The following is an 18,591-nucleotide window of genomic DNA, read 5'->3' as shown; positions in this document are numbered from 1 at the left end:
TCAGTCAACACAACATAAACTGTTATTGGCTCCAATTCATTTATAGTTAAAAAAAGATTTCATTATGGAAAATATAATGAATAATTTATAGTATCAACCGTAAAATGTTTCATTGAAAAAATGTCCAGCATGAACTAGTGAACCAACTTAAAGTGTAGGTTCTATTGTTTGGAATCTGATAAATTCATTGAGCATAATTGTATTTTTGAAATCTATACCTATTTCCTTATTAGCTTCCTCATTGCTACAAAAAAATTGAAACTGTGTTTAATTTCTGCACCTGAGTTCTGTGGTGTTACACTGAAGTTATACCTTCCCTGATATGTTGACCTGGGTAATACAATAGCATAAAATTAGCAAAAGTTAAAAAAGTGACAAGTTCATGCTAAAAATTTATGAAAAAAGTTTTCAAAAGTTGACTTATCTCTTTTATTTAATGAAAATAATCTAAATTTGTGACTTTATCACAATGCATTTGAACCCATATGTTCATGTGCATAGACAAGTGGCTTTAATTTTTTTAATTTAACTCGAATGTTGCTTAATCAATTTGCTTGTCATTCTACAAGATAGAAAACGATGTTTCTTATATTGATTGGATTGGAATTAAAGAGTATAGTCAATCCACTATCTTAATTGGTAGAGCAATGTATAAATATATACTGCACGACTAAAATAACATGTTAACGTTTTTGACTCGCTCTTTCCATTTCTTTGTATTGCCGAATTCGATAAATAAGGGTAATTTGGTCAAATGGATACATTGTTTGACGTATAGATTTTATAACTTTGATTTTGTTATATTTAACTAAAAAACAGTATTTCTATACTTTTCCTTTTTCAGGACAATACCAGAATTTTTTTCAGATGATACGAATGAAAGTGTTTATTTTCAACCAGCGCTTAAGCATGTGTTCTGTCCAGTTAATGAAGCAGGGATTCCTGTGAAAGAGTCAGTGAAAGAACATCTGTGGAGCTTGCATTTTGCAGAATATGGACGGTAGGGGGGCTTCTGACATAATCTGTCACAGTGTTTTTGTTAACCTTCATATGCTGGAAGTTTTCTCTGATATATTTGAAATGGTTTTGCTATACAGAGAAGTAATTGTTGATCTCCTTTAATTAGGGTTACAAAACAAATCCAAATCAAATGAAGCAAGGCCTATAATACCCCTCCTTGTAATGTTCATGTCCATTCCCACAAGATTTCAGGTTGTCAAAGGAAGTAACTCTCTAAACTTTTTCCAAGCAGAACCTATCCTGCAAGTAACACTTTTTTCAACACCCCCTTCACTGCCCAACATATCACCTAAGTAACAGAAGCTCTCAACTCAATCTCTAAAGTGTTTGATGAATTTAAGTAGATTAATATACCTCAATATGCCTTTAGTGAGACTCATTTTTTCACATCCTTAAATTCAGTTACACAGTCAATTCAAATTTCTGTCATTTTTTATTTAAATTGATAAAATGTGTATTAAGAAAAAACATGATAAATACTTCCTTTGCATAGAAGAGTACTCTGATAGGAACCTGTATTTGTATTATTATATTACAAAAAGCAGACAATCACATAACATTGTATATAAAAACCAAAAAAAACCCACCTTTTTTTAAAAAAAAGCAACAAAATTATCACCTCACTTTTTACAGCATTTTTTTCAGTATTCACATAAAGTATAACCACTAAATATTTGCTTAGTACTTCCCAGCTTGATATAACATGAAATCTGGAAATCCATCATCATTCAGAAAAATGAATTTCACCCAACTAATTTGCATAAATACAGTTTATATATCCGTTTAATCTGTCTTGACTGAAAAGCAAATTCAAGTTTTTGGAAATTGTGGTTAGAATGTGCCATTTTGTTATTACAAAATTGTTGCAATCTTTTTTCAAATGGCATGAGTTCAGATATTTTATTCTTTAGTGGCATATGCATGTACCGCACTCCAAAAACTCACGAATTAATTTTAAAAGGAATTCCAGATAGTCTTCGTGGAGAAATATGGATTTTATTTTCTGGGACAATTAATGAGGTATCCTTACTTTTATAATCAACTTTATTGCTGTTTACAACTCATTGACAACTGTTGTGTTTGTATGAATAGGACTATTGTGAAGTACTTTTACTTTCAAGCCAAATTTGCTTTCATTTTACATATTCAGTTTCATAATTGACTAAATATTTATATGTTCTGTTTTTTTCATGTTTTTTTAGTCCTTGAAAGCTTACAAAAATATCTTAGCAATACTACTTGTCTTGTTTAATCATTTTGACTAAGATATTTGCATTGTTCAAACAATACTCTCAGAATTTGAAGAAGATGTTACTCTTCCAAAAAAGTAAACTATTTGCCGTTTCATTCACAATTTTAGATAACCAGCAACAGTGGTTACTACAGACGTCTAGTGAAAGAAAGTGTTGGTAAAATGGTAATGACGTCAGAAGAAATTGAGCGTGATTTACACAGGTTTTGTAGTTATTTAAATTTGTATACTCATCATCATCATCATCATTTTCGGCTTAACGTCCGTTTTCCATGCTAGCATGGGTTGGACGGGGTATATTAATGACCCTCTCCCAATCTCATCTAGACTCTGTTAGATCTAAACTCAACTTCCTTTGTATCAAGTCTGTCCTTATAACCTCCTGCCAAGTCTTCCTCGGTCTGCCTCTGGGCTTTGCCCCAGGAACTATCAGGTTTCTACACTTTCTTACCCAATTATTCCCGTCCATTCTTTCCAAGTGCCCCAGTCAATTCAATCTTCTTATCTGGATAACATCTTTAATTCTACGGATACGTCTGTCTCTCAAACTGGCGTTACACATCCACCTAACCATTCCCATATCATTCCTTTCTAAACGGTCAAGATCTTCCTGCTTCACTGCCCATGTCTCACTACCATACAACATAACACTTCTTACACAGGCCTCATACAACCTACCTTTTAACTCAATTGACAAGACTCTGCTAGTCAACAAAGGAAGTAACTCTCTGAACTTATTCCAATCAGAACCTATCCTGCAAGTAACACTTCTTCCAACACCCTCTTCAATGCCCAACATATCACCTAAGTAACAGAAGTTCTCAACTACTCTAACGAGCCACTGTTGTACATCAATAAAGGTGGAAATACTTCATTCTCTATAATCTCACCTTTGCAACGCTTGCATACAAACTGAATGTCAGCTCTCAACCTTCCACCAATACTACTGCACTTCTTAGGTACCTACCAACCCCTTTCCAGCAAACTCCATAAGACAACTTTCCAACTACAAGGTCACACTTGGCTGCAATGCTACTAATCATGACTTTAGACTTTGCTGTGTTCACCCTTAGCCCTTCCTCTTCTAGTCCTTTCTTCCACTTCTCAAACTTTCCAACTAATTTTTCCATCGACTCTGCTATGAGAACCAAATCATCTGCATACAATAACTCCCATGGACAACCTGTTCTGAACTCTATCGACAGCGCGTCTAAGACTAGAACAAACAACAAAGGACTAATTACAGAACCCTGATGTACACCAACATTTACACCAAATTCATCACTAAGTGAATTGGTAGTCCTGACACGACTTCCAGCATTGCTGTACATAGGCTGTACCATCGTAACTAGCCACTCATCCACACCTAATTTTCTCATAGCCCACCAAATAACTTTACGTGACACTCTATCAAAAGCTTTCTCTAAATCTACAAAGGCAAAATACAGATTCTTTCTCTTTCCTAAATACTTTTCCTGAAGCTGTCTGAGTAAAAATATTGCATCTGTAGTGCCACGCCCTGGAACAAAACCAAATTGCATCTTATCTATATCAATTCTTTTTCTAAGTAACTTATCAACCACTCTTCCCATAACTTTCATTACTTGATCAACCAACTTCAAACCTCTATAGTTTCCACTTTCTAATGCATCACCCTTGCCTTTGAAACAATTCACTATTACACTCGATTGCCACCCACTCGGAATGGCATCATCCTTTATAATCTGATTAGCAAGACTTGTAATAAGCTCAACTCCAATATATCCAGATGCTTTTACCATCTCTGCAACAATACCTGATAGTCCTGCAGCCTTGCCAATCTTCAATTTCCGAATAGCCTCCACTACCCATTCTGTCTTGATCTGCATAGCTGGCCCTTCAACAACATCATCATCAGACAAATTATCCTCATCCCAATCAAACCTCTGATAATAGTTCGTCCAAGCTATCCTTTTCTCCTCCTCTGTGCTAGCCAAAACTCCTTCATCATTACGTATACACTTCTCCCCTACAACATCTTGATTAGTCTTCTTCATTTGCTTTGCTATCTTGAATACCTCATTGCGCTGGTCTTCCCTTATTAACACATCTGCAAATCTGTTTCTCCCTGCTTCTGATTTTGCCTTTATACACTTTATACACTGCTGTACGAGTACCACGCTTAGCTTCTAAGCAAACATTTTTACTACCACCTGACTTCCACTCTTTCCAAAGTTTCCTCTTTTCCTTTATACGTTGGTCAACCTCATTATTCCACCACCATGTCCATATGTTCATAAAAGAACTGATGTTAAGGGGGATGTGTGAATGCTTTTTTGTTTGTTTCAAAATATTGTTTTTTAACTAGTATCTTAGTTTTCTTTGATAAAAGTTTAATACTTTTGTTTGGCAAGTTATTTGCTCTTAGACATTGTAACGAGAAGATTTAGCTTGCATCACATGCATAATTTTAGCTGTTTCACACTATAATTATCCATGTTTTTTAAAATTTAGAATTTTATTGGACCTAAAGCAACCTTAACCATTTACAAAGTGATTTCTGACTTTATCTTACCTTGTACATAGAAATCTATGGGTTTTTTTCCTTTTCTATACTACAGGTCTTTGCCTGGGCATCCAGCGTTTCAATCAGAAGTTGGTATAGCTGCTTTAAGAAGAGTGTTGAATGCATATGCATGGCGTAACCCAAGTATTGGTATGATTTTATGTTTATACTACATATATTGATATGCACCTTTATCTAGTAGCATTATACTGGTAAACCTGCCTTCTTGGTCACTTCTCTATTGTGGCCACTGTTGATAGCTCCCTTGCAGTTTTACAACTGCTAATGTGCAGGGGTCAGCTACTTTTTAAGGACCTAGCAATGTAAAATGTAAAACAGTTCAATTTCAGATAAATCTAAAAATTTAATTCCCAGGGGGCTTATGAACCTTCAACAGTTAAAAAACTTTTGTAACGACCCAGTAATATTTAAAATCTTTCACTGTCAACCAGGGTGATTTTGAATAACTATGGTTATGATATGAACAGCAGATTGTTCATATGCATATTTTAAAAGCACCTACATTTTAATGCTTTAACATCTGCACTAACCATATTAGAATCTATCAAAAGGTTACTTAATTTGCAATTATTATCCTAATGGTGCATTGTACAAGGTTTTGTACAAGAAACAAGCTGTTTTTCTAATAATTGAGGGTGTACAATTTTAGTGTAAGATAATATAAGATTGCCATTGTAAAAGTCAACAAATAGGAAATGTGAAAGCATTTTATAGGGAATAGAACTAGTCTTGGATGGTTGATGATATTTGGCATTAGTTGATCTTTCTGACATGATTGTTTTCACTTTATCTATGCAATGTAACAGCACTGGTTTACATTTTGTTTTGTGAGTGGCTCCATCATCTTTGTTGTTTTTGTGATTATATGATTAAATCTAATTTACATGGAAAGGATGTTACACTTCAAATAATTAATTTCAAATTTAGTTAGATAATACGTTTTTAGTTAAATGATATATATGATTTATATTCTGTCAATCCAGAAATATTTCTTTCCATTTGTTGAGATTTAGTGTAATTGTGGTTTGTGTATTAGTTCGTGTGTGAATTCTAGTAGTTTCTTAAATATGTGTGTGAGAAATGCCTTCATAGTGAACTAGCATTCTCCTATTTTATTTGCAAGAGTAATTGACCGAAATGATTTATCCTTCAGGTTTAAAAGTGTTTCTGAGTGTTTAACTTATAATCACAGCTTCTAAAACATTGTCGAGTATTAAGTATTTTTGTTTTTACTTTTATTTTCTAGAATTTCATTTTAGACAGATTCATTTCCTATTTTTCATTTTTACTGTGTAGTATAAGTAACAGAGAGAAGCCTTCGGTACGCCTCTCTCAAACAGTTATAATATGATTGTATCTTTATTTGAATAATTATTTAGTTATTAATCGAAATTGTCTGTTATATTTCGAAATTTAAAATTTATCATCACAATTATTTTGTCAAGATGTGCCTCATTTATTTTATTAATATCTTCCTGTCATGAAATTGAATAATTAAAATATCTAAAAAATAAAGGATGTTAGATTTATGACCATGTTTTGTCGTTGGTGTAAAGTCATTTATCTAAGTTTTTTACCTTTTATTTGCATCTCCTCGACCTTCATTTAAGATGACTCACATATTGAGAGGTTTAGGCTAAACACCAATCAAGCCATTTTGTTTATAAGACTATTTTATAAACATTTTTTTCTGCAACCAAGCTGAATTCAAATAACTATTTAAAATTGTCTCCAGTTTGTATGCATTGTGGTTAGAAGAAAGGGCAATGAATTGTTATGTTAATCTACCTTTTAAAGAGTCTCGATCTTTATTTCTTTGAATTGGGTGGAATGAGGAAATGGCTTTTACTTTCAGAACAAAACATGTTCCTTGTTTCATAGTTTTGTTGATGTAAATACAATCTAAATTTAAAACCAAATTAAACCAACATAAAATAAATAATGATATAATTTTGACCTCTCCTTCCTTTAAATGACATTTTTATAAGCTGATAACATTATACGAGCCAACAGGAAACCATAGGGACAAAGCAAAACAACATAAATGCAAGATTCCTTCTTAGGATAAAAAACTTTTTATGTGGTCATTAAAAGTTATTTTAAGTCAATATATATTTTAAATATTCTCCCTACAAACCTTGATGGGGGTACAATGATCTTGGATATAATATCACAGTGATCTTAGAATCAGACTGAAAAAACTTTATTTTACAGGAAAAATCAGCTTTCGTAGTCTGTAGTGACATAAAATTGCAGAAAAAAAAAATGTTACATGGTTGAGTTTATCACATAAGTATAGGTTATAATAATTGTCTACTTTACCCTGGAATATCTTGTCAATAATTCAGTTAATTTTAATCACATTCTGTTTACTCATGCAAGTGGTGACTATGAGATGTTTACATGATGTTTTAGGTGTTTGTTTGGTTGTATGTTTACATGTTTGTTTGCTTATTTGCCTACTTGCTTGCTTGTTTATTTGTTTGTTTGTTTACATGTTCGATTGTTTATTTGCCTATTTGCGTGTTAATTTGTTTGTTTGTTTGTTGTTGTTTTTGTAAAATATGCAGTTTCTGACAATTGTTAGGTTACTGCATAAGCTGCATTAGTCATATTATTTTACTCATGTTTGCAGTGGCGATGTGTTTTTGTTTTTGCTGTCTCTCCAATTTTACGTTTGTTGTTATTTACAGTTAAAAAGTGTTTCCTGTAGTTTCTTAAACATCACACAACTTTGCCGAATTTGTGGTTTTGTGAAATTAGTTGTGGAGTCTTTTTTTAATTATTTGTCCATCCCTCTCACACGTTCTCACTATGAGGATGAAATTGAAGCTAATTAGGTGGACCAACAGACTTCAAAATAAGGTCATTGGTAAATAATCATGATTCAGTAGATTATTATTATTTGTTATGATGATACTTTCCATCACAGGAGTGTTATGCTTAAAAAATAATTTATTTTGTTTACTTTTGTAGTGTCTTTACAAGTTATAAAGTGGTGCTGGATTTTTATTGCATCATTATCTCCCTTTTTTTAGGTAATTCATAGCTATTGTTTTTAACTATGTTTCTTGTTTTTGTCATTTATTTTATTTTGCTTGCATGTTCAATTTATCAACCCTTATCAAGGAGATATTTTTGCATTTGTAAAGGAAAAAAAATGTTGAGTCATTCCATTACCATGTGCCTATAATATTTTGTGTCATTATGTCGTTTGTAAAGGTAGGATTCCTCCTTTTGTTGCATGATGAAACTTTTAGATAGAATGTACAACTTAAGATGAATGATTAGATGTTATCATGTTTATCTCATTTTCCCTTTTGATCATACCTTTCACCCAAACTTCCTGTACCATGAGATATGCAATATGGTTTGAATGAGTTCTTCTGACACGTTTCGAACCTTGTGTGTTTTTTCTCATAACTTAAATAAGTATTTTGTGTGTAACTTGTGATTCTTGCTTACTTTTGGTTACAAATTTTGTGAGTTTTTAAAAATATAGTTTCATGAGTTTGTTTGTTTGTTTCTCTGATTTGCACAAAAAATAAAGAAGAAAAAAAGAAATATTTTTTAAGCCTCACCTTGCAGCATGGCGTAAAAAATGGCAACCTTTAAAAAAAACATTTTTAAAACTGTGTATTTTATTTCTGTAAATAACTTTGAAGATCTATTGCATCCTTAAAGCTTGTTAAATTTCTGTTATTGTAAAAGACTGTGCATCGTGGTTAGCCAATCAATTTGCTTCCTTAATTTTTGCTAGCCAATCAGAAAACAGGTGATTTATTACAGATTTTAAAATAATTTTGGAAATACTAAAAATAACATTAGCATAAAAATATCATCAAGTTTTGATGTACTGGCAATGAAATCATCTAAATTCTGTGTTTTGTTGACACAAATTTTTATTTATGTGAGAGTGATGCTAGTACACAGAAATAATAGAAACCTTCGTTTTCTTTCTGTTGTGTTGTCTGATTGTTTAGCAACCTGCTTGTAAACCCTTCGTAAGGAAAGATTTTATTAAAATTTATCAAAAATCGGAAATTATCTATATTATAATACCCGTATATGTCTGTCTGTGTATCTGTCTGTCACGCAAAATGGTAGCTTAGCTGCGCAAGTAGCGAGCAGCACGCAATGCGGTATAAAAAGGACGGGCGAACCCGTGGATTTTCCACGGGTTAACGACGAGTCTTATATATTTATTCCATGCTTTTGCGGGGGAATCTTATCACTTTTTTCTTAGATACATGCGAGTTTACAAATAAAAAAATCATACATCTGAGGCAACAAAAACATACTATGTTTATAGTTCTTTAAAGTTGATTCTTTTTTTATGGTTTCTTCTTATATCTTGATAGTTAATGAATTTAAACTTTTGTTATAATCTCTTTAGCTATCTGATTTGTTAACTTATCCTACTAAATTTAAAGTAACACCTTGCATACTATAAAAAGCTCTATTTTCTGTGTTTTGCAGCTTTATAGTGAGTGTGATTTGTATAAGCTGGCATGCAAAAAAAAGCAACCTGGTCACATTTTATAATTCAAATACGCATATGATGTTGACATAGCTTTATAGTTTAAAAGCTGACAAGCAGAAAAACAACATGGTCACATTTTCTATCTCGATCTAATTTTAAAAAACACATCATGTTGTTTTCATCTTTTTATGAGTGTGTTTTGTTAGAGCCCAAAAAACATGGTCACATTTTCTAAGTCAATTTAATTCCAATACAGACATGTTGATTTTAGCTATAGTGAATGTGTTTTTATGTGACAAAACATTGTCACATTTTCTAATTTAAATACGCTTTGTGATGCTGCTTTCAGATCTATAGTGAATGTGTTTTTATGTGACAAAACATTGTCACATTTTCTAATCGAATACGCACATGATGTTGTTTTCAGATCTATAGTGAGTGTGTTTTCTAAAGGCTAACTAGAACAAAAACAATATGGTCACATTTTCTAATTTAAATACGCTTTGTGATGCTGCTTTCAGCTTCGTGGTGAGTGCCTTTTGTAAACGCCGACCAGCAAGAAAACAACTTGGTCACATTTTCTATTTCGAATATACACATGATGTTGCTTTCCTTTTCACAACCACAAAAAATATTGATCTGTCTTGGGTGGTCAATTAGTTTGAGTAATTAAAATAAGTACACTGTAAATTGCTGACAATTTGTTTGTGGTCGGTTTAAAAGACAAGGTAAAAAATGTTTTCGACTTTGCGCTATTAAAACGTTATTCTAGTGGTTTAGATATCAAAGCTCCATCAGGGCTTGCGTGAAAACTTGATAAAATCTTTCCGCTATATCTTTAGCCATTATTTGAAAACATTACAGTATATTTTTAACTGGGTGATTTATTTCGGTTGTCAGGATAAATTAATAACTAACGACACTTTCTTTTAAGAGGGATTATATTCGTCGTTTTCTGCAGCTATATTTGTTGTCGGTGTTCCACAGCCAAATGCATACTGTTGAGTTATATGCGATTATTCTTTAAACAAACCATCTTTATCCCAAACGTTTGCTGTCCATGGCCTAACTCACCTAAAAGAACAAAAGGTTGCCCAAATGGTTGCTGCGAAAGTAAAATGTGACCACAGGTTTCTTCTGTAAAAGTTTCATCTCTGTTGGAAGGAAGTTCAGATGAACTAGACTTTTGAAAGAATCATATTTGCTATATTCATGTTTTACTAAGCATTTGATAATTGGCGTTTCTTTCATATTTTGAAGATATAAGGCTGTGGCTTCCATTTTAATGTTTTTTATTGGTTTTTCAGAAATCTGGAAAAAGAGGCAACTTGGAGAACTTGAATTTTAGATAAATTTGTAAATACGAGAGAATTGTTTTTAATACCTTTTTTGCAATGCATCTCAGGTTTCTCTTCGCTTCTGTTCTCATTTACCAAAGACGAGTTCAGATATTTTTAAGTGAACTGGTTGCAGAAGATATTTATAGGTTGTTCGTCACGTTTTTTATCTTGTTGTGTAATATACTAACGAGAAGGTTTATGGTTTTTAGTTGAATGTTTGAAATGTATTATTCTCCACTGTAATCACATTTGTGGTGACGCTGTAATAAGTACCTTAGGAATTAGTTTGGTCACAATTTTTTACAGATCGTTAATAATTTCATGTTGTTAGATGCTCTTTGTGTTGGGAATTAAACATATTTTGTTTTAATTTTTAGAAGTACATGAAACACGTTATTTTTAAACTACTTGTGCTTAATAATTAATTGTTATACCTAATTTTTCCTTCATTACATATTCGGTCAGCATGTACTTGACTCTGTCATACCAGACCTGTGTTGACAGCCATGTAAAGATCTTGAAAACACTTAAAAACCTCCATCTATTTACATATCAAGTAAAGTTGTGCCTTTTAAGTACATTCCATGCCCTTTGGTAATGGGCTACCTGTAGCGTCATACATTTTCAGTTTTTTATCTATATTATAATACCCCTATGCGTCTGTCTGTCACGCAAAATGGTACCACAACTAGCAAGACGCACGTCGTGCAATATAAAAAGAACAGGCGAACCCGTGGATTTTTTCACGGGCTACCGACTAGTAAGACAATAATTGTCTCATTAAAACAAGGCTTGAAAAGACAAAAAAATGTTGAAGCCCACTATCAACTCAATTTTTTATTATGACTTCTAAAATGATGCTTGGTGACTTTTAACATGTTTCTATTTTGCATCATTCTTGGAATTACATTTAAGAGTTGCCATGTTGCTAAATGTCGTCCAAGAAAAAACTTTAGATTTTTCACAAAATGTAAAATGACAACATAAGAACTAATTAGCTAACAAAATTCACTTGAAAACCAATCCAATTTAAGGCTAAAATACACAGTAAGTTTAAACGGGCCGTTTAGTTGTAGAAAAAACTTAGTTTCGATGCAGGTAAATATACCTGTCTACACGTTATATAAAATGTATGAGTTTTTTTAAAAAATTCTCTTTTCACATAAATTTTCCGTTGCGTGTATTGTTATAGCATCAGCAGGGTAAACGGTGAAGGAAAAAAAAGCGGTTATAATTAGAAATTGAAAAAAATATGCTCAAATCTTTAGTTTAAACAATAGCTTATTAATCATTCTGTTAATTTCAATAGAAAAACTTACAAAAAAAGTTGAACATGTCCAACTTTTGAAAAAAAACCCAAAAAAAGTTGTACATCTTTCCTTTTTACACGGTAGGTTTTTTTATCTTACATTTAAACGGTGCATTTAAACTTACCGTCTATTTTAGCAAGAACATCAATAATGACGTCATAGCAAAAAATTTGACGTCAGGTAATTTTTTTATCCAACTATTCAATTTCTGTTTTGTTTTTCTATACTATGTTCTTGCTAACTTTCATCAACATAGCTTAAGCCATTCAAAAGTTTCGAGATGATTAAATCTTCACAAGGAAGTTTGATAAAAAGGGCACGGCTCCTTATGCTACCATTTAACAAAAGTATGATACACCCAAGCACGTTTTACAATTTTTGCGAAAGCATAAAAATTACATTTTCAAGCATAATTTTATTGACTTCACCTCAGGGTCAATATAGTTTCATTTCCTCCAGACTGATTGTAGAATGATTCATACGAAAACTAGGTATTGCTTGAAAGCTACTGTTTGACAGAAAGTGCTGTTGTAAAGTCTCCCATAAAAGATCAATTTATTATTGTTGCTGTTTGTGTTATGAAAACGTTGAACTTTTTTTGTAGTTCAAATGACCCATAATTAACGTGTGGCGTGCATAAGTTTATACTCTGTTTTTTATTTGTGTTTATTAACACTGCGTGTTATTGTGATACCGTTAGAAAGATTACTTTTTTGTTGACAGACACGTTTTTGTTGACATAACGGTTCGGTCTTAATCAAACTTAGTCCTAACATCAACATAACGTTCGAGTTTTTATTGACATCGGTTTATGTTGTATTTACTTTACAGCTCGCTTCACTGTTCTTCCGTGTGAAAAAACACTTTTACTTGATGTTGCTGCCAACTGTTTGTTGACATTTCGACATCCCCTTTAGATGATTATTCGCGCTTTTAATGTTATATATCGTACCCTAATCCGTGCGAGGTATTTGAAAATATTTTCATTTAGTTGAGATAAGCTGGTCTTTGTGATTTGTATGTTTCTAAGTTTGAACATAATCAGGGGGTTCTGGAAGTTCATTAGTTCTTGGTTTTTAGTAGTGCGCTCTCATGTTATGAATCTATTTTCCCAGTGGTTCGGTGACTCGCAGCCTGTGATATTTAGACTGGGCTTTCTTGTGAGAGAGCTAGAGAGAGCTTTATTATGCGTTTTTATCTTTTTATTTTGCTTTTTTTAACCTTTTTCAGATATTTATTCGTATTTGTGTTTTATTAGGCGTATATCCATGCATTTTCAATGATAAAAATGACATTTAAAAACAATAATCTTTTCGAATAATTATCCAGGTACGTGACAATCTTTGAGAATCAAAAAAACCGTTTACCGATGAAACTGCAATGAAAGCTACAAATTATTTTTAAGCAATACACAGTTACATTTCAAATTAAAAATATTTCAACAACATTTGTTCTGATTACGCGTTTGTTATAAATTCAGGCTGAGTACGTAATGAACATGTTCTTAATTTTTTACATCTCAGTCTGGATGTTCTAATAAACTAGGTTCTTATAAAAATAAGTGTGCACTGGGTTGCTGTAGAACTCGTACCAATATATATAATTAATACAACGATCTGATTAGCTTAACCATTACATGTGGTTTGAGGTAGACATTGTCTTTCAAAAAATAAGAAGCGGTATTATAAGACGCGTAAAGTTGAAATTAATTGTTTTTTATTGGCTCAATCAGTCAGCGATGTCTCGCTCTGCTGTTTGAATAGCTTTTTGCTGCATTGTGGTTAATGTTTTGTTTTTTCGACCTCGAGGAAATGTTGATAACATCTGCAGCTTTGGTTTTTGTGACATATCACTTCTCTTATGCTAGATATAATCTCTCGCTATTATTATATTGATTTACTATATAGTTTCGAAATATAGCGCGCTATAGCTTTTAGAGATGTCACAATCCCCGACATATAAAGGCTATAGAAAGTTCTGTTTTGCTCACCAGTTCACGACGTTAGTTAAAGTTCAATCCCTTAGATTATGTTTACTTACCAACAATAATCACCTTTCGATAGAGACAAGAAAGGGGTTGGTGGTGTATTAGTATAAATTCCACGTCCATTAACATTTAATTGCGTAGCTTTTATAAACAAAAAGTTTGCTGTCTCTTTATATGACGACATAAAAACATTCCCCCACCCCTTTTTTACTTTCTGATAAGAGGGTTTCCATACATCTTAATCCTTTGAAGGACAGTCCTCGTTCTTGTTATTATCTCATTTCCTCTTTTATTTTGCTCCACATTTCTTGCTTATTAACTTTAGATTATAGATCCACTTATTAAGGAAGTTCGTAATTTACCTCTCCCAATACAAGCTTTTGTCTCTCCCACACAAATCTTTCTCTATTCCTTTTAGTATTTCTCTCTTACAATGTGTGTTATGATATGATGTAGTCTCGCAATCTGTTGAAATCGAAGAGGTTACCCACTCTCTTCATGTCATCGCTTTTGCTAGCACTATATACGTTTAATTAGCACTCCTACGTGTGTGAGATTTGTGTTACGAAATTTATCCTGAGTTATCATCATTAGTATGGATGTCTTAATGGATCTATGAGGAGCGTTAGTGTGGGCTAGGATTATTTGAAGTAAATCTTTATTTTCCCGCGATGTCTTCAAATAAAAAAATGTCTGAATATATCTACCGTACCGTTACTTTGATGATACGTTTAATATTCGATTTCCGTTAACGCCATGCGTGTTTTTAATCCGTTGATTATAAACTTCTACTCGGTCTGTTTCATGGTATTATAGATAGTGATTTATGGTTACGAAATATAATAGTATTTTTTAAAAAAGTGTTCTAAAGTCCAGTTTGTTCTATTTATTTCAAGCATAGCCATAAATTCTAAATGGCTTTTAATCTTGAAGTGCGTAACTGTTGGAAATAGTGTAAAATAATTCTTGAAACACAGGGAATGAAAACCAAACATTAATTCTTTGAGTATACGAAAGGAATATCTAGTTAGCTTATAAGGGTTGGTATTTAAGGATAGGATCGCAGTTGTGTGAAATAAAGAAACAGGAATTGGTAGCACTTGTGGATCACTTCATTAAATTGATGCGTAATAATTTACTCTTTGACAAACGAAATATAACTTTTCTTTGTGAATACCACACCATACCCCCTTCTACACACCGAATGTAACAAAAAATCGATGGGTCAAATGTAATTATAATGTATTAGCCAATCTCTTTTTTAATAGATGGCCAACATTATATATTTCGACTTAAACGTACACAGAGCATATCCCTTTTAATAACCTGGCTTATTACATACTCGCCACAAAAAGGTGACGTTAAAAGGTACAAATGAACCATTGTAATAAGCACTTCTAATTTTATAAACATGAATAACCCCCTGTTTGTATCCATTATGGTTGTCACTAACCCCCGGTTTAAATTTATCAATTTATGAAGGAGCTGTTTACTGTTTTATGTTTTGGTGTCGGCGAGATGAAAAGAGAAAATGTGTTGTGGGATTTTTCTTGATGATGTAACCAACTTCCATTTTGTTCGGTTTGATTACCAGCGTGTGTAGTTTCATAATTAATTAATTAATCTTTTCCTACACCATTCTCTCTCGTGTTTAACAAATTAGCAATTTGTTGCTGTTAATGGATTCTGAATAGTTGTCTAGTGGGTTACTGTTAGCTCATCTTTTGTTGAATTTTCGCATGTCCGTTTCACTGTAAATATTATGTACGTAAATTGAGATGAAAAAATTGTGGTAATTAGTAAACAACTTTAGATATTCTCTTGAGGATTGAATAAAATTAAATTTTTTTGCACCTTAGATTTGAAAAAATTAAAGAAATCAGAAATATTAAATGAATGGGAATTGTCTCTTTGTAATGAGCTATATTATTGCATGTTATACGTTTGGAATTGTGTAGGCAAAGCTTACTCTTTTTGCCATGTTTTTCAAAACACACAATAGATATATGAGATAGAAATATGAGAGGATAGTGGGAACGTAGTCAGTAGTTTTATATTTGCAACACTAATTTTCTGCATAGGATTGTAGATCTGTAGCTAGCAACTTTGACTACATTTTTTTTAAAAATAATTTTATAAGAATAAGGCTTGGAAAATAAGAAATAATATTAAGGCTGAAATTTCACTGATTTTATTTTTCCTGAAAAATTGGTACATACATTTAAGGTGAGAATTTTTCAAACTTTTCGATTTTGTATTTAGTCACAAAAACTTGAAATCTACTATAGGGTAAGTCAAAAATACTCGAAATAAAAAAACAAAATCATATATTTAATTTCCCCGATTCCTTAAAAACGTGTAATCGTCAATCACTTAGTAATAATTCAGACAGACATTTATATCTTGAAAGGAAATCATTGTTTCATTGCATAAACAACTTCATTATTTTACCATCTGATTCCTGTTAATAGAGACGTAATCTTTTTCCTGTGTTGATTATTTTTAAATGTATGTTCAAATTATGAAACATCTCCTCACACCTGGTGTTGCTTAGTTACCTGAGATTTTATTTCTCCTTTAATTGGCTTTTACCTTGTGGTAAATTGTTTCCTGTCAACCTTACGGCATCACTTTCTGTATCATAGAAGTCTTAAAAATTTATTTACTGTTCAGGTGGTCAAACAAAAAATATATATATAAAGAAGCAAATCGATAACCCGTGTGAAAATCCACGAAAATTCACCTTTCGTGCATATATCGCATATGCTATGACCTGCATATTTAATACGTCATTTATTACGTTCCTGTGCTTGCGAACAGAGAAGCAAAATACTGCTATAGTAATTGAGACTAACCAATTTACCCGTCGGTCACGTAAATTTGCCCGCCGCTACTCGCAGCGACTATTTTTGGATAACAGACGTAAAGTTGGGTATTAATATGACGTCATGATTTTGTCACACATTAAGTAAGAGTCGACTTTGCCACTTAAAAGATATTTTAAGTAACACCTTCATAAATCACGATTGTGCTTAGGATATATATCACTTTTTTGCAGCATGCAGGTCAAAGGGTGTGGCACTAAGAAGTCGAGCTAAAGAAAATTTGATATTTCGAAGGTGCTACTTTGTACCTTGCATTATTATTTATTCATTTCTTTTATACATTTTTATTTTAAATTAATCTTTTTCTTTTTGAAATAAACAATATGGTCTCTTAATGAGCATGTTACATTGAGCTGTTTTATTAATTACAACGCTAATACTCTGGTTGTAATTTGTGGTGGAGTGTTATATTTATGTAATGCCTCATATCACCCTTTTCTACTACCACAAATACACTTTTTTAAAAGTCAACTATATGGAGGCCTTTAAATGTTATTAATTTTTTTTTAATACGAAGCCTCAAAATGTTGTTATTCTAAATTTCCTCTATTTTGTCAGTTTTAATATTTAAAGAAGCGTTTCAATATTTAGCTACTGCACAAAAGTTTTTGCACGTGTATGTATCGAAAGTAACTTGAAAAGTAGCTGAAAGCAAAACATAAAATTTTGTTTAGGTATATAGTTTATAATTTATTGTCATCCTCTGCCTGGCAAGTTAAGAAAGCCAGATAAAATCCTTAATCTTAAAAGACACTACTTTTAATGGCCACTCCAGCCCCATCCCTTCCTCACCTGTCATGTGTCAAGTTGTGGTATTGACTCAATCCTTTTATCTTAGCGTTACCACTAGCGATAGACATGATGTTGTCTTCCATTACCCCATGATAGATACCTTATCACCTTTTCGTAATATTTTACCTCAAGTTGGTTTCAGTTTAAGAAAGTTTCTGTGTGAAAACCACATGGTTAATTGAGACTAATCAAAACGTTGCTTTTAGCTACTTCCATTTTAATGCTGACGCCATACAATTATATTAGGTGCTGTTATACCTAATTTTTGTGATGACGATATGATATTAACTTTTTAATAATAACTGTTTTATCTGCCATGAAAAACTGATTTAACCAATACTTTACCTCGAAAAAGACCAATTTTTGTAGGGAATTAACATTTTCGTCGAATTCCTAGAAACATGTCTTAGTTACTTTCTAAGATATCTAGTCCAGACTTAGAAATGTCCTGGCTAAGCCAGATTAATGTTTGTTTTAGTTTTTTTTAATCAATGTATGGACAATCTTTTTTTAGAAAAACCCCTACTTGTATTGTTTGAACAGAAGAGAGTTTAGTTTCCAGTCTGTGTTTGCCTTGCTTACTTCTGGCACGTGCAGTTTATAAAAATATGTAATCGTGTTAGGCGTTTCATGTTTTTCTTTTTTATGAGCGTGTTTATTTTTAAATAGTTTAAATTCTTATGACGCTGTTCTTACATTTTTACCCTTGTTTCTGTCTTTTAAACATAGAAACAATCAAAAGCTGAACTAAACAATCCGGGGGTCGTGTATGCAATTCCATTCCTTATTAATCATTTCCTTCAGTTTCCAGGGGTGTTTGTTTGATGTGATTTTGTCTCGTTAAGTAATTTGCATTGTTCGTTGGATACAATGGGTTAATTAAGCGATTTAATTGAACCTATATAAAGTTGTCATGTTGAAGCTAAGGATTCAGTTTAAGTTTGACATCTGCAAGT

The 18,591-nt window shown here is 32.3% G+C and overlaps 1 protein-coding gene across 1 annotated transcript in view; it reads left to right on the top strand.

Annotated features, from left to right (window-relative positions):
- LOC130628755 (TBC1 domain family member 9B-like) overlaps positions 1 to 18,591 on the top strand; it is an 85,363-nt gene that overhangs the window by 37,536 nt on the left and 29,236 nt on the right. Inside the window, exons 16-19 of the mRNA XM_057441758.1 lie at positions 845 to 1,000; positions 1,932 to 2,040; positions 2,381 to 2,475; positions 4,873 to 4,967. Of these exons, the coding sequence (XP_057297741.1) occupies positions 845 to 1,000; positions 1,932 to 2,040; positions 2,381 to 2,475; positions 4,873 to 4,967 (455 nt within the window). The remainder of the gene's footprint in view (positions 1 to 844; positions 1,001 to 1,931; positions 2,041 to 2,380; positions 2,476 to 4,872; positions 4,968 to 18,591) is intronic.

Source organism: Hydractinia symbiolongicarpus, chromosome 15, assembly GCF_029227915.1.
Source record: "Hydractinia symbiolongicarpus strain clone_291-10 chromosome 15, HSymV2.1, whole genome shotgun sequence".
NCBI classification, from domain to species: Eukaryota; Metazoa; Cnidaria; class Hydrozoa; order Anthoathecata; family Hydractiniidae; genus Hydractinia; species Hydractinia symbiolongicarpus.
The sequence above is the reverse complement of the archived record's forward strand: the minus strand, read 5'-3'. Positions and strand labels throughout refer to the sequence as shown.